The 15958-nt window shown below is 52.9% G+C and overlaps 1 protein-coding gene across 1 annotated transcript; it reads left to right on the top strand.

Annotated features, from left to right (window-relative positions):
* The first annotated feature begins 7351 nt into the window (after positions 1-7351).
* LOC130489891 (zinc finger protein 500-like) lies at positions 7352-12995 on the top strand. Its single transcript, XM_056863680.1, has 3 exons — positions 7352-8239; positions 9953-10154; positions 12305-12995. Exons 1-3 carry the CDS (start codon positions 7385-7387, stop codon positions 12946-12948), a joined length of 1701 nt encoding a protein of 566 aa, XP_056719658.1. The 5' UTR covers positions 7352-7384; the 3' UTR covers positions 12949-12995.
* Positions 12996-15958: the final 2963 nt, after the last annotated feature.

Below are 15958 nucleotides of genomic sequence, written 5' to 3'. Positions count from 1 at the left end.
GCCGCGCTCCGGGCGCCCCGGCCCAGGTAGGCAGGCAGGCAGGCAGGCGCGGGCGGGCCCGGGAAGCGCCGAGACGGGCAGAGCGGGCGGGCGTGCGGGCTGGCCGGGCGGGGGGAGGGGGATGACCCCGCGGCCGCGAGCGGGGAGGGAACAAAGGAGGGGAGGGGGATGGAGCCCGGACGCCGGGGACCCTTTCAGCCGGGGGGGGGGGGCTGGGAGGTCAGAGCCAGGACGCCTGAATTTTTTTTTGGGGGGGGGTTCTTAAAGGACTCCTGGGGGATCGCAGCCAGGATGCCTGGGTTTTTGGGATTTCTTAGAGGACTCCTGGGTTCCTTTAAGCAGGGGGGTCTGGGAGGTCAGAGCCAGGATGCCTGAGTTTTGGGGGGGGGGTTCTTAAAGGACTCCTGGGTTCCTTGATCCAAAGGGGTCTGGGAGATTAGAGCCAGGATGCCTGAGGTTTTTTTTTGGTGGGGGGGGGGGGTTAAAGGACTCTTAGGTTCCTTTAAGCAGGGGGGTCTGGGAGGTCAGAGCCAGGATGCTTGGTTTTTTTTTGGGGGGGGGGGCTTCTTAAAGGACTCCTGGGGGATCGCAGCCAGGATGCCTGGGTTTTGGGGTTTCTTAGAGGACTCCTGGGTTCCTTGATCCAGGGGGGTCTGGGAGATCAGAGCCAGGATGCCTGAGGTTTTTTTTGGGGGGGGGGGGTTAAAGGACTCCTGGGTTCCTTTAAGCAGGGAGGTCTGGAAGACAGAGCCAGGACGCCTGAATTTTTTTTTGGGGGGGGCTTCTTAAAGGACTCCTGGGGGATCGCAGCCAGGATGCCTGGGTTTTTGGGATTTCTTAGAGGACTCCTGGGTTCCTTTAAGCAGGGGGGTCTGGGAGATCAGAGCCAGGATGCTTGGGTTTTTTGGGGGGGGGGTTCTTAAAGGACTCCTGGGTTCCTTTAACCAAGGGGGTCTGGGAGATCGCTGCCAGGATGCTTGGGTTTTAGGGTTTCTTAAAGGACTCCTGGGTTCCTTGATCCAAAGGGGTCTGGGAGATTAGAGCCAGGATGCCTGAGGGTTTTTTTGGTGGGGGGGGGGGTTAAAGGACTCTTAGGTTCCTTTAAGCAGGGGGGGTCTGGGAGGTCAGAGCCAGGACGCCTGAATTTTTTTTTGGGGGGGGGCTTCTTAAAGGACTCCTGGGGATCGCAGCCAGGATGCCTGGGTTTTTGGGATTTCTTAGAGGACTCCTGGGTTCCTTTAAGCAGGGGGGTCTGGGAGGTCAGAGCCAGGATGCCTGAGTTTTGGGGGGGGGGTTCTTAAAGGACTCCTGGGTTCCTTGATCCAAAGGGGTCTGGGAGATTAGAGCCAGGATGCCTGAGGTTTTTTTTGGTGGGGGGGGGGGGTTAAAGGACTCTTAGGTTCCTTTAAGCAGGGGGGTCTGGGAGGTCAGAGCCAGGATGCTTGGTTTTTTTTGGGGGGGGGCTTCTTAAAGGACTCCTGGGGGATCGCAGCCAGGATGCCTGGGTTTTGGGGTTTCTTAGAGGACTCCTGGGTTCCTTGATCCAGGGGGGTCTGGGAGATCAGAGCCAGGATGCCTGAGGTTCTTTTTTTGGGGGGGGGGTTAAAGGACTCCTGGGTTCCTTTAAGCAGGGAGGTCTGGAAGGTCAGAGCCAGGACGCCTGAATTTTTTTTTGGGGGGGGGGGCTTCTTAAAGGACTCCTGGGGGATCGCAGCCAGGATGCCTGGGTTTTGGGGTTTCTTAGAGGACTCCTGGGTTCCTTGATCCAGGGGGGTCTGGGAGATCAGAGCCAGGATGCCTGAGGTTTTTTTTGGGGGGGGGTTAAAGGACTCCTGGGTTCCTTTAAGCAGGGAGGTCTGGAAGGTCAGAGCCAGGACGCCTGAATTTTTTTTTGGGGGGGGGGCTTCTTAAAGGACTCCTGGGGGATCGCAGCCAGGATGCCTGGGTTTTTGGGATTTCTTAGAGGACTCCTGGGTTCCTTTAAGCAGGGGGGTCTGGGAGATCAGAGCCAGGATGCTTGGGTTTTTTTGGGGGGGGGTTCTTAAAGGACTCCTGGGTTCCTTTAACCAAGGGGGTCTGGGAGATCGCTGCCAGGATGCTTGGGTTTTAGGGTTTCTTAAAGGACTCCTGGGTTCCTTGATCCAAAGGGGTCTGGGAGATTAGAGCCAGGATGCCTGAGGTTTTTTTTGGTGGGGGGGGGGTTAAAGGACTCTTAGGTTCCTTTAAGCAGGGGGGTCTGGGAGGTCAGAGCCAGGACGCCTGAATTTTTTTTGGGGGGGGGGCTTCTTAAAGGACTCCTGGGGGATCGCAGCCAGGATGCCTGGGTTTTTGGGATTTCTTAGAGGACTCCTGGGTTCCTTTAAGCAGGGGGGTCTGGGAGATCAGAGCCAGGATGCTTGGGTTTTTTTGGGGGGGGGGTTCTTAAAGGACTCCTGGGTTCCTTTAACCAAGGGGGTCTGGGAGATCGCTGCCAGGATGCTTGGGTTTTAGGGTTTCTTAAAGGACTCCTGGGTTCCTTGATCCAAAGGGGTCTGGGAGATTAGAGCCAGGATGCCTGAGGTTTTTTTTGGTGGGGGGGGGGGTTAAAGGACTCTTAGGTTCCTTTAAGCAGGGGGGTCTGGGAGGTCAGAGCCAGGATGCTTGGTTTTTTTTTTGGGGGGGGGCTTCTTAAAGGACTCCTGGGGGATCGCAGCCAGGATGCCTGGGTTTTGGGGTTTCTTAGTGACTCCTGGGTTCCTTGATCCAGGGGGGTCTGGGAGATCAGAGCCAGGATGCCTGAGGTTTTTTTTTTTTGGGGGGGGGGTTAAAGGACTCCTGGGTTCCTTTAAGCAGGGAGGTCTGGAAGGTCAGAGCCAGGACGCCTGAATTTTTTTTTTGGGGGGGGGCTTCTTAAAGGACTCCTGGGGGATCGCAGCCAGGATGCCTGGGTTTTTGGGATTTCTTAGAGGACTCCTGGGTTCCTTTAAGCAGGGGGGTCTGGGAGATCAGAGCCAGGATGCTTGGGTTTTTTTGGGGGGGGGGGGTTCTTAAAGGACTCCTGGGTTCCTTTAACCAAGGGGGTCTGGGAGATCGCTGCCAGGATGCTTGGGTTTTAGGGTTTCTTAAAGGACTCCTGGGTTCCTTGATCCAAAGGGGTCTGGGAGATTAGAGCCAGGATGCCTGAGGGTTTTTTTGGTGGGGGGGGGGTTAAAGGACTCTTAGGTTCCTTTAAGCAGGGGGGTCTGGGAGGTCAGAGCCAGGACGCCTGAATTTTTTTTGGGGGGGGGCTTCTTAAAGGACTCCTGGGGGATCGCAGCCAGGATGCCTGGGTTTTTGGGATTTCTTAGAGGACTCCTGGGTTCCTTTAAGCAGGGGGGTCTGGGAGGTCAGAGCCAGGATGCCTGAGTTTTGGGGGGGGGTTCTTAAAGGACTCCTGGGTTCCTTGATCCAAAGGGGTCTGGGAGATTAGAGCCAGGATGCCTGAGGTTTTTTTGGTGGGGGGGGGGGGTTAAAGGACTCTTAGGTTCCTTTAAGCAGGGGGGTCTGGGAGGTCAGAGCCAGGATGCTTGGTTTTTTTTGGGGGGGGGGCTTCTTAAAGGACTCCTGGGGGATCGCAGCCAGGATGCCTGGGTTTTGGGGTTTCTTAGAGGACTCCTGGGTTCCTTGATCCAGGGGGGTCTGGGAGATCAGAGCCAGGATGCCTGAGGTTCTTTTTTGGGGGGGGGGTTAAAGGACTCCTGGGTTCCTTTAAGCAGGGAGGTCTGGAAGGTCAGAGCCAGGACGCCTGAATTTTTTTTTTGGGGGGGGGGCTTCTTAAAGGACTCCTGGGGGATCGCAGCCAGGATGCCTGGGTTTTGGGGTTTCTTAGAGGACTCCTGGGTTCCTTGATCCAGGGGGGTCTGGGAGATCAGAGCCAGGATGCCTGAGGTTTTTTTTTGGGGGGGGGGTTAAAGGACTCCTGGGTTCCTTTAAGCAGGGAGGTCTGGAAGGTCAGAGCCAGGACGCCTGAATTTTTTTTTGGGGGGGGGCTTCTTAAAGGACTCCTGGGGGATCGCAGCCAGGATGCCTGGGTTTTTGGGATTTCTTAGAGGACTCCTGGGTTCCTTTAAGCAGGGGGGTCTGGGAGATCAGAGCCAGGATGCTTGGGTTTTTTTTTGGGGGGGGTTCTTAAAGGACTCCTGGGTTCCTTTAACCAAGGGGGTCTGGGAGATCGCTGCCAGGATGCTTGGGTTTTAGGGTTTCTTAAAGGACTCCTGGGTTCCTTGATCCAAAGGGGTCTGGGAGATTAGAGCCAGGATGCCTGAGGGTTTTTTTGGTGGGGGGGGGGTTAAAGGACTCTTAGGTTCCTTTAAGCAGGGGGGTCTGGGAGGTCAGAGCCAGGACGCCTGAATTTTTTTTGGGGGGGGGCTTCTTAAAGGACTCCTGGGGGATCGCAGCCAGGATGCCTGGGTTTTTGGGGGTTCCTAAAGGACTCCTGGGTTCCTTGATCCAGGGGGGTCTGGGAGATCAGAGCCAGGATGCTTGGGTTTTAGGGTTTCTTAAAGGACTCCGGGGAGATCGCAGCCAGGATGACTGGGTTTTTGGGATTTCTTAGAGGACTCCTGGGTTCCTTTAATCAAGGGGGTCTGGGAGATCAGAGCCAGGACGCCTGAGGTTTTGGGGGCTTCTTAAAGGACTCCTGGGAGATCGCAGCCAGGATGCCTGGGTTTTTGGGGTTCCTTAAAGGACTCCTGGGTTCCTTTAACCAACGGGGTCTGGGAGATCAGAGCCAGGACGCCTGGGTTTTCTGGGTTTTTTTTAAAGGAAGGAGGCTGGAGCCGGAACTCCTGGGTTCCTTTAACCAGGGAGATCTGGGAGATCGCAGCCAGGATGCCTGGGTTTTAGGGTTTCTTAAAGGACTCCTGGGTTCCTTTAACCGGGGGTCTGGGAGATCAGAGCCAGGACACTTGGGGTTTTTGGGGTTTCTTAAAGGACTCCTGGGTTCCTTTAACCGGGGGTCTGGGAGATCAGAGCCAGGACACTTGGGGTTTTTGGGGTTTCTTAAAGGACTCCTGGGTTCCTTTAACCAGGGAGATCTGGGAGATCGCAGCCAGGATGCCTGGGTTTTAGGGTTTCTTAAAGGACTCCTGGGTTCCTTTAACTGGGGGTCTGGGAGATCAGAGCCAGGACGCCTGGGTTTTCTGGTTTTTTTTTTTAAAGGAAGGGGGCTGGAGTCGGGACTCTTGTGTTCTCCTTAGCGTGGTGGGGGTCTTGCGGCTAGAGCGGGGATGGGAAGGACTTGGAGCTCAGAAGGAGGACTCCTTTAGGAAAGCAAAAGCGGGGCAGGATCTGGATTAGGACTGGGATCCGAGATTTGCAGGGAGAAGTAGATGGGGGCCTGATGTTCTGCTGCTAGAAATCCTGGGTTCCTAGAGAAGGGGGTGAAACTTTCCTGGAACCACAGAACTGGGAGCCAGAGCTCCTGGATTCTCTGGGAGACCATAGTGTGTGCTGCTGGGGGGGGGGGCTGTGATGTTGCTGTCACAACTTCTGGGTCTCCCTAAATATTGCCACAGAATAGAATCAGAGTTGGAAGGGACCACCAGGGTCATCTAGTCCAACCCCCTGCACAATGCAGGAACTTCACAACAACCTCCCCACACACACACACACCCAGTGACCCCTACTCCATGCCCAGAAGATGGCCAAGATGCCCTTCCTCTCATGATCTGCCTAAGGTCATAGAATCAGCATTGCTGACCCATGGCCATCTAGCCTCTGCTTAAAAACCTCCAGGGAAGGAGAGCTCACCACCTCCCAAGGAAGCCTGTTCCACTGAGGAACCGCTCTGTTAGAAAATTCTTCCTAATGTCTAGATGGAAACTCTTCTGATTTAAATTCAACCCTTTGGTAACATGTTACGTACGAGTAGACAGTAATACGATGTGCAGATTTCTGCTTGGAAGAGGTCTGTGAGGTAGAGGTCTGTGAGGTAGAGAAAAAGTGACTGGTCCAAAAGTCTTTAAGAAGGGAGTGGACATGTTCATGGAGGAGAGGGATATTCATGGCTACCAGTAAAAATGGATACTAGTCATGATGCATTCTCTCCAGGAGCAGAGGAGCATGCCTATTATATTAGGTGCTGTGTAACACAGGCAGGATGGTGCTGCTGCAGTCGTCTGGTTTGTGGGCCCCCTAGAGGCACCTGGTTGGCCCCTGTGTGAACAGACCGCTGGACTTGATGGGCCTTGGTCTGATCCAGCAGGGCTTGTCTTATGTTCTTACGTTATGTTCAAAGTCACCCTGCTGAACAGAGATTTAAACCAGAGTCTCTCCAGTTCTGGTGTGCCACTGGCTAGAAAAGTAGCAGTGAATCCCATGCTGGGAGAAGGGCCCTCTTCCCAAGTGTTTCTACCCAGCCACTGTATTTTTGTTCTGCTTCTTAGGAGCCCTTGGCGCAGAGGGGTAAGCTGCAGTACTGCAGTCCAAGCTCCGCTCACAACCTGAGTTCGATCCCGACAGAAGTTGGTTTCAGGTAGCCAGCTCAAAGTTGACTCAGCCTTCCATCCTTTTGAGGTCGGTAAAATGAGTACCCAGCTTGCTGGGGGTAAAGGGAAGATGACCGGGGAAGGCACTGACAAACCACCCCGTAAACACAGTCTGCCTAGTAAACGTCAGGATGTGACTTCACCCCATGGGTCAGGAATGACCCGGTGCTTGCAGAGGGGACCTTTACCTTACCTTATCTATCTCTTGAGCATCCCACGGGAACAGCTGTAAGTAATGTGGTGTAGTGGTTGAAAGCAGTGGTTAGGGGCATTGGACTCCTCCACGTGAGCGGCGGACTCTTAATTCGGTGAATCGGGTTGATTTCCTCACTCCTATACATAAAGCCAGCTAGGTGACCTTGGGCTAGTCACAGTTCTCTTTGAGCTCTCTCAGCCCCACCTACCTCACAGGGTGTTTGTTGTGGGGAGGGGAAGGGAAAGTGATTGTAAGCCGGTTTGATTCTTCCTTAAGTGGTAGAGAAAGTCGGCATATAAAAACCAACTCTTCTTCTAAACCTGGCGGAACAGAGGACTTCGCCTGGTGAGACGCAAACCCAACAGCAATAAGCGTGCATCTAGCTCTTCAGTAAATGTGGAATACTTTAGGATGGATCTTTATCTTACGAGCTCAGTACTCAACAGTGTTTTTTTCCTTTCCATACCAGGAAGGAGTCGTTTCCCTCCATCGCTGCTTCGTCGGCAGTAGGATATACCTGTGAGTCGCCCACCTGCTTCTGTCAGGCCGTTTCACACTCCTCTGCTTCCCTGAGATTTGCGAGCTGAAGGGAGAACCTCCCTGGATTGGTTCAAGTCGCCCGAGGCTGGGCGCTTCCCCTCTCCAACCGGCCACAGACTCACTCCCCTGAGAGAAGAAGAAAATGGCCGCCACTCAGGAGGTGCCTCCGCCGGCGCTGGGCCTCCATTTTTTGTACCCTTTAGAAGAAACGATGGCCCCGAGGGTGAAAATGGAGGAGCCGGGGCCGCCGTGTCCGGAGGCAGGGTGGGAGTGGGACGCGGCGGCCAAAGCCCCCCTCGTCGTCCAGGCAGGCACCATCAGTGACCTCCTGAGGTGGGCCACTCCTCCTCAGGTGAGGAGTGACCCGATGCCACAGCTGTGGGAAGTCCAGTGCCAGGAGATGGTGCAAAGCCTGCGGACGCCCGCTGACGTCGTACCCGGACCGGTTCCTGTCCCACCCCCGGCCCCCGGCTGGGGGAACCTTCAGTTGCCTGAGCTGGCGCCCATGGATGACATTGAGGCCTACTTGTCCTCCTTCGAACGAGCGGCGGAAACCTGCCAGTGGCCGAGAGGGGAGTGGGTGACCCGACTCATGCCGGCCCTCAGCGGAAAGGCCCAGCAGCCCCACAACAGCCTGGAGGCCAGGAGCAGCCGGAGTGAGCACCGAAAGGCCAAGTCTTCCAGCCTGCGAGGAGAAGGGGGCGCCGGCGCAGAGATGCAGCGCCAGCGTTTCCGACAGTTCCGCTACCAGGACGTCGAAGGCCCGCGGGAGGCTTGCCGGCGGCTCCGGGAGCTTTGCCGCCGCTGGCTGAAGCCGGAGAGCCGCACCAAGGAGCAGATCCTGGAGCTGCTGATCCTGGAGCAGTTCCTGACCATCTTGCCCCAGGAGATCCAGAGCTGGGTGTGGGAGCGAGGCCCCGAGACCTGCGCCCAAGCCGTGGCCCTGGTGGAGGGGTACCAGATGGGACGGCGAGAGGCCGGGATGTGGGAACAACAGGTGAGGGGGTTTTCGGCCGGGTAATTCAGGTGACCAGACAAAGGTGGGAACTTGATGGTGGGGGAGAAGGACATGGAGATGGAAGCCTCCAGCCATAGAATCATAGAGTTGGAAGGGGCCACCAGGGTCATCTAGTCCAACCTCCCGCACAAAGCAGGAAATTCACAACTACTCCCCCACACACCCCCAGTGACCCCCAATAAGAACATAAGACCCCCATAAGAACAAAAAAGGCTATGCTGGATCAGACCAAGGCCCATCAAGTCCAGCAGTCCGTTTACACTGTGGCCAACCAGGTGCCTACAGGAAGCCCACAAACAAGACAACTGCAGCAGCATTATCCTGCCAGTGTTCCACAGCACCTCACATAATAGACATGCTCCTCTGATCCTGGAGAGAATGGGTATGCATCATGACTAGTATCCATTTTGACTAGTAGCCATGAACACCCCTCTCCTCCATGAACAGGTCCACTCCCCTCTTAAAGCCTTCCAAGTTGGCAGCCATCACCACATCCTGGGGCAGGGAGTTCCACAATTTAACTATGTGTTGCGTGAAGAAATACTTCCTTCTATCTGTTTTGATTCTCTCACCCTCCAGCTTCAGCAGATGACTCCGCGTTCTAGTATTATGAGAGAGGGAGAAAAGCTTCTACCTGACCACTCTCTCCAAGCCATTCATAATTTTATAGATCTCTATCATGTCTCCCCTTAACCGCCTTCTTTCCAAGCTAAACAGCCTTAAGCGTTTTAACCGCTTGTTAAGCCATGATCCCTGCAGAACCCATCCTCCCAACAGACACCCATGAAAAGGTTTCTGAATGCCTTATCACAACCACCCTGCATCAGTAAATATACTGGGTGCTCCGTGGACATTAAAATAAATCCCTGCCCCAAAGAGCTTACAGTCTAAGACAGGGTTGTTGAACTCAATTGTTACGAGGGCCGGATATGACATAAAGGTCACTGGTCAGGCTGGGCCATGCCTCGCCAGCCCAGATTGAGAATGGGGTGGTGGTGGCTTCCTCGGTTGGCTCACAGGCCAGATAAAAGCTCTCAAGGAGCCGGATTTGGCCCCCGGGCCTTATATTTGACATGTCTGATCTAAGATGTAGGGAGATGTAGGATATGTGAGTCCATATCCCTGTTCATAGAAACCACCTCCGAATGTCTCTTGCCTTGAAAACCCTACGGGAGTGGTTCCCAAAGTGGGCAGTACCACCCGCTGGGGGGCGGTGGGATTACCTAGGGTGGCACTAAGAGGCAAGGGGGCAGCAGGGGGGGCACGCTAGAGGGGGGCCCTTCAACTGTGTTGTTGGATAGGGTAAGGGGCGCTGGGGTTGAGTATGTGGAACCAAGGGGACAGTGGCCTGAAAAGTATGGGAACCACCGCCCTACGGGATCACCATAAGTCGGCTGTGACTTGAGGGCACCCGCACATACACAGACATGCCGTGCCCTGGCCTGGATTGCCCAGGCTAGCCAGAGTTTGGAAGCTGAGCAGGCTCAACCCTGGTTGGTACTTGGATGGGATGCCACCAGAGAAGTCCAGGGTTGCTACTCAGAGGCAGGCAATGGCAAACCACCTCTGGGCTTCTCTTGCCTTGGAAACCCTACGCGGTTGCCACAAGTCGGCTGTGCGGTCTAGACGTCAAAGGAAAAAAAATTGAGGCCTCTGTTGCCATGGTGATGTATCTTTGCCTCTCCTTGCCAGGTTACCGTGCGGGTGAAAGTTGAACAGGTGAGCCCTCAAGAGATGATGCTGCCTGGAGCCCCCTGGGAGCAGTCTGCCCCGCTGCTGCCCCATCCCGAGTGCATCCCCTCGGCAGATGTCGCACTAAACCAGCCCCCTCCAGTTCCTGTTCTAAAGATGCCCTGTGTCCCCAAACAGGAGCCCCGAGGCCTTCAGGAAACAGGTAAGACATTGGCGACGAGGTATTGCTTGAATGGGCGGTAGGACATCTTGAGGAAATTTCCTTGCCGCCCCAGGGAATTGTGGGGGAAGCCAATAACAATTTGCTTCACAGGTAAAGGGAAAAGGTTCTGTTACCTGCCTTTCCTTTGTGCATAGACCGAAGGCAAGCGACAGACCCATAAATCCCTCCTTAGCAGCAACACTCCGTGTGACCTTGGGCCAGTCAATACCAGCAGCCATCTGCTGTGCCTCGTTCTTCCCGCCTCTATCCGCTTTCTCTACCCCACTCCTAACCTTACAAACCTCGATCACGTCTCGCCTCAATCGTCTTTTTCCTAGACTGAAAACTCCCAAGCTCTCTAGCCCCTTCCTCGTAGGGAAAAGCGCCCCAGCCCCTCAATCCTCTTGGTTGCCCACTTTTGATCAGGGAATGACCTAAGCCGATCCCTGACGAATCCTAATGAAAAGGTGTGTGATATGGGCGCTTCCTGCAAAAGTCCGAAGACAGCAAAAGCTCGCTTCGGCGTTGTGGTCGCTCAACAGTATCTGTTTGGTAGTACAGCTGCAGTTCAAGCCATCCAGTGCAAGTATATCTGTGGCCCTGTGTGCGGGCCTTTCAGACACCGAGACAGCCACATCAAGTGTCTACGCAAGTAAGTGATTTTTTGCAGCCGTCTCCATAACCCCTGTGTCAGGATAATATTGGTTCTCAGCTCACCTTATGTCGTTGACACCCTGTAGCATGGACCAGTCAGTTGTATCAGGAAAGAGCAGCAACAGGTTGATTTGCAGATGATATGCTTTACAAAGGGGAGGATGAGTAGAGTGTGATTATGCAGTCAAAAGTTTACAAACAGGTAAAGAAGAAAAGCCCCATGGCCCAGAGTGGTAAGCTGCAGTACTGCAGTCCAAGTTCCGCTCTCGACCTGAGTTCAATCCCCTTACCTTTTAAAGAAGAAGAAGAGGAAGGAGTTGGTTTTTATATGCCGACTTTCTCTATCACTTAAGGAAGAATCAAACCAGCATGCAATCACCTTCCCTTCCCCACAATAGACACCCTGTGAGATAGCTGGGGCTGAGAGCTCTAAGAGAGCTGTGACTAGCCCAAGGTCACCCAGCTGGCTTCATGTGTGTAGGAGTGGGGAAACAAATCCAGTTCGCCAGATTAGCCTCTGCCACTCATGTGGAGGAGTGGGGAATCAAACCCGGTTCTCCAGATTAGAATCCTCCGCTCCAAACCACCGGTCTTAACCACTACACCACGCTGCAAAGTTGCGGTTCTGCAGCTGATTTTCCACAAACTATGCAAAACTGAATTATTGAAGGGAGCGTTTTTACTATTGATTGAACTGTACGGAATGGTTTAAAAGCGGCTCGGATAAAGGTTTAGGGAATGTGGCCTACACTACGGTGTGTAGCTGGTACTGCCCGTTGCTGTTAGTAGGATCCTACCATGCAATTCTTGCATCGTTTAACATGTCACGTTTATGTTTATGCTTGCTTCAGTTCTTTTCAGATTTCTAGTTCGTTCCAGATTTCTACAATCCAGATCCTATTGTCTTGTTTATCAGATGCCCCATCCTGTTCATTGTACTGACTTTGTTGCCATTTATGCATGGTCAATTCTGATGCTCGCTCAAAGCTCTTTTTTAAAATGCGACTTTAAAAATGCCTACTTGCGGTCCCAACGCAAAAGGAGAAATTCCACACCCCCCACTCGCCTGCTCCTTCGTTCCTGTTTGCATAGACATTAGCATGTGCATAGCTAACATGACGCTGTTATTTTGCATTGTTCCCTGAGGGGATTCTTCCCCGAGAGGGCAGAGCAAACACCAAAGGTTACATTAAAGGGGCATGTTAAAGTAATGCAAAGCAGGTATGTGCCGGCTTCGCAGTCACTTCTGGAATGACGGTTCAGCGTGAAAAATTCAAAAAACTATGCGAGGCACTTCAGTCTGGAACGTGCTGCTAATTACCATACATAAATGGCCTGTGTAATTTGCCTTGAGTCCCAGTGAGAAAGGCGAACTATACATAACGTATATAAATTTTGCTGTGGTGTCACCTGTCATAAAGCCATCAGCTTTGCCTGTGTAGACGACAAAGATGGTAGTCCTCCAGCCAATAAGCATGTATTTCTTCCCTCAGCAGGCAGCTTGGCAGCTGGCATAGGCCGAGAAGCCAACCCTCTGCATGGCGGTCCTCTGGCAATGGAGCCTAATGGGACTTTCTCCGCTGGGAACCCCCAGGAGAACGTGCCCTCTGAGAATCACAGCGAGCGAGCAAGTCAGCAACGCGAGGAGAGACGCAGTGAGACAGGAGAGAATCTGGCCCCACACCCCAACCCAATGGGAGTCCCCCAGGGAACGGGAAAACCCCTCCACCGTTGTTCAGAGTGCGGGAAAACGTTTAGCCGCAACTCCCACCTGCTCACCCACCAGAGAATCCACACGGGGGAGAAACCCCATCAGTGCCCCCAGTGCGGCAAGCGTTTCGGTCATACCTCCCAGCTGACTCGGCACCAGAGGACCCACGCCTCCGAGAGACCCTTCCGGTGCGCCCAGTGCAGCCGGAGTTTTTACCAGAGCTCCGAGCTGACCAGGCACCGGGCCTCCCACGCCAGAGACCGCCCATACGGCTGCAGCCAGTGCGGCAAGAAATTCCGGTGGAGTTCTGACCTCATCCGGCACCAGATCACCCACACGGGAGAGAGACCGTACAAATGCCCCGAGTGTGGGAAGAAGTTTGGGCAGAACTCACACCTCGTCCGGCACCGGAGGACCCACACGACTTAACCGAGCTCTTCCCTGACAGAGAGGAATCTGCATTTTCCACCGCCGAGGGTTTGCTGGGAGCCAAAGGATGGGACATACTCTTCGCCGAGCTAGGACCTATGATGGGCCAGATGGCTTTTGACTGACGACCTTTGAGCTCCGCATCCGCAGATAAAATATTTGTCAGAGGATGGCTTAGTTAGAATGAATTCCGTTTGTGTTCAAAGCAAGATGGACAATGTGACCAGGCCCAGGTCCCATTTAGTGATCCACCTGGAGGTCGGTAGCAGATTCGGACTGAAGGAAGGTGCCGAGGCCCGTTTTAAGATGGCTTCTTGGATGACACTGAACCTATAGCATTTTAGTGGCACCAGTTGGACATCTTTTTTGTTCTTTCGTTTCTTTCTTTCTTTAGAAAAGGAGATAGATCTTCTAGTCCTCTAGACAGGATTGTTACATAACACAGTCTATACTCCCTGACCCTGAGAGCATATCTTTGTAGCGAGACGAAAACAATTTTATCTTTTTAGAGAAACGCCCAGTCTGTAACCCCGCGGAAAGACGGAGATCCCTCTTGGGGAAGCTGCTTCGGCTCTTCCCTTAGAAATGACAAGTTGATAAACGGGAGAGCTGTTCTGGCACTATGGGAGGTCGAGTGATGGCGGTAGTAGGAACCACAGCTTGGGCAAAACCGCAGTGTCGTTCATGTTACTAGTCTGCTGTCTTGTAGACAGCCGTCCAGAGCTCGATGTGTAGCATCTGTGGTGTCACACTCAGGATACAATGATACTTGAGAGGTTCTGGTTGATTGGGGAATGGGAGACATACTTCACATCAGTTGTATAAATAGGCAACCGACATTCTGGGGGTGGGGGAAATTGATTCAATCCTACAGGCTTTTCCTTTGACCCTCAGCTTCACCACAGCTCCCAGGGACCCCTCTATATTTTTTGTTGCGCCCCTCAGTTTCTTTCTCCCTCAGGAGCCAAAACACAAAGGCCTCTTCCATACACACAGCGAGAGCTGTGACACTGGATTCTTCTGAGGTGTTTCCTCACCCACTCGGGCTGTTAGTTCTCCTGTGGGCCTTAAGACACAGGCGAGCGGCAGTGAGCGGCCGAAGGGCATTATGGGAAGACTCGGCCGAAGCCCCTGTGAATGTTCTGGTGGGGAAGGAAGGGGCCAGGTCTTGGCTTATGTGGGGATGAGCCCATACCCCCTCACTCAGTTGAAAACATGGCCCTGTTAAAAACGAGTTTTTGACCAGAGATCTTTGCCCATAAAGGGTCACACTGTGTGTTAGAGGGAGAAAAGGAGGGGGACTCCTAAATATTCTTGCCTACAAAATGAATTATTTCTGTCTTTGGAGCACTGCTCGTGAAGCCAAGGCTGCTCCGGCAAACACAGACGCCACGTCGTTCATATTACTAGTCCATCGGGGCTGATCTTAATGCCTGTCAAAGATGGCAGACCGGTGCTAGATTTGGAGACCCCGTCATGTCAGGCTGAAGCCAAGACGGCCATTTTAATTTCTGGTGCATTCCTTCCAACCCACCCCCAGCCATTTCTTGAATGTTGTTAGCTGGGCTTCCTGCCTTGCCTTTTACGGCTACGAGCTTTCATTGTTAGTTTCACGTTAGAGTGGCGGCCTCATCAAAGCGGTGGACTGGCCACTTTCTCGGCACTCTAAATACGTTCTATAGAGTGTGCTTGAAGATTCTTGGCCTAGACAGGACTGTGTGTACTCCGTGATTCTGAGCAAACAAGGAATTTGGTTTAGGATTCAGGTTTCAACATCCTGAGAAACTCAGCTGCTTTGGGGGGGGGGTTGGGGGGGAGAGCACTGTTACAGCTAACCCGTAAAGCATTAGAAAAGAGCAAGAGTCCAGTAGCACCTTAAACACTAAAAAAATTCTGGCAGGGTATGAGCTTTCGTGAGCCATAGCCCACTTCTTCAGATACAACTAGAATGTGAGTCCATCTATCCTCTTCTCTACTTAAAGATATCTTCTTCTCTACTTAAAGACCGTCTTTAAGGTGCTACTGGACTCAGTCTGTCTGTAGCAGTAGGAGAAAAACAAACACGGCTACCCATCGTGATCTACCTCCATAAAGCATTGAAGGTCAGCTCCAAAAATATGTCCAGACAAGGGGAGGGGCAGAGAACTAGGCTATGGTTTGGATCCGGACTGAATTGGCAATTTCGTGCCAGCTCCTCCTTCCTGCTGCAGACGGCCCCCGCATGTCATTCTTCAAGGCCCCTATCCACCAGGAGCAGCGTTTTGTGGAGATGATTGAGCTGCTGTGGCGGAGGGGAGGGAAATCCATTCTTCCATTGCAAAACGTAGTCTGGATCCAATCCACTGTTTCTATTAGTTGGGGTGGAACTTCAGTGACACTAAGAAAGGTTGTCCCTTCCTGTGATTAGCACAGCAGAATACTTAGGTATCCTTGATCTGCATACAGATTCCAGAATGTATTTTTTTTCTTGAGGTGTGGAATTTGGATTTGTTTGGTGCCAAATTCAGATTTTTTTAACAAAATAAAGCAAAGAGTATATACAGCTCCGTCCTTGTGCCTAGCGGTGTTAAAACGCCCAGTTGGCTTTTACCATAGTGTGGCAGCCTAGACTGCCTAATTTCTCAGCACCGTTCCATTGAGCATACCTGATGATTTTATCATTGATTAACAAGCTCATAAAATCCAAGACTGACCACCACCAGGTTGCAGGGGAGAAGGTGCCAGAAACCTGTTTCGTGGCTATTTGTAAGTACCCCAAATGTCGGGATGTCAGAGGTTGGCGGAAGAGCTCAAAATCCTTTAGTCTCCCGTAGTGATCATGATGACTTGGGGCTTTGTCTGCGCAATCATGACTTGAAGCAATGTAGCTAAGTCCAGCATTCACAGCGAGAGTAGCTGTTTTCAAAAATGTCCCCAGAGCCATTGGTGTGTCTGTATGTTGGGGGTCTCTCCAGGTATCTCACTTACACTCCCAAATCTGTTCAGAGAGAAGTTGGACAAAGCTATAGGA

This window comes from Euleptes europaea, chromosome 18 (genome assembly GCF_029931775.1).
Source record: "Euleptes europaea isolate rEulEur1 chromosome 18, rEulEur1.hap1, whole genome shotgun sequence".
NCBI lineage: Eukaryota > Metazoa > Chordata > Lepidosauria > Squamata > Sphaerodactylidae > Euleptes > Euleptes europaea.
Note: the sequence above shows the minus strand (reverse complement) of the source record. Positions and strands in the feature narration are given on the sequence as shown.

Excerpts from the sequence above, each read along its gene's own strand:
- LOC130489891 (XM_056863680.1), top strand. The coding sequence starts at position 7,385 with ATGGCCGCCACTCAGGAGGTGCCTCCGCCGGCGCTGGGCCTCCATTTT. Across the intron at positions 8,240-9,952 it reads CCGGGATGTGGGAACAACAG|GTTACCGTGCGGGTGAAAGT; the intron begins GTGAGGGGGTTT and ends TCTCCTTGCCAG. Across the intron at positions 10,155-12,304 it reads CCGAGGCCTTCAGGAAACAG|GCAGCTTGGCAGCTGGCATA; the intron begins GTAAGACATTGG and ends TTCCCTCAGCAG.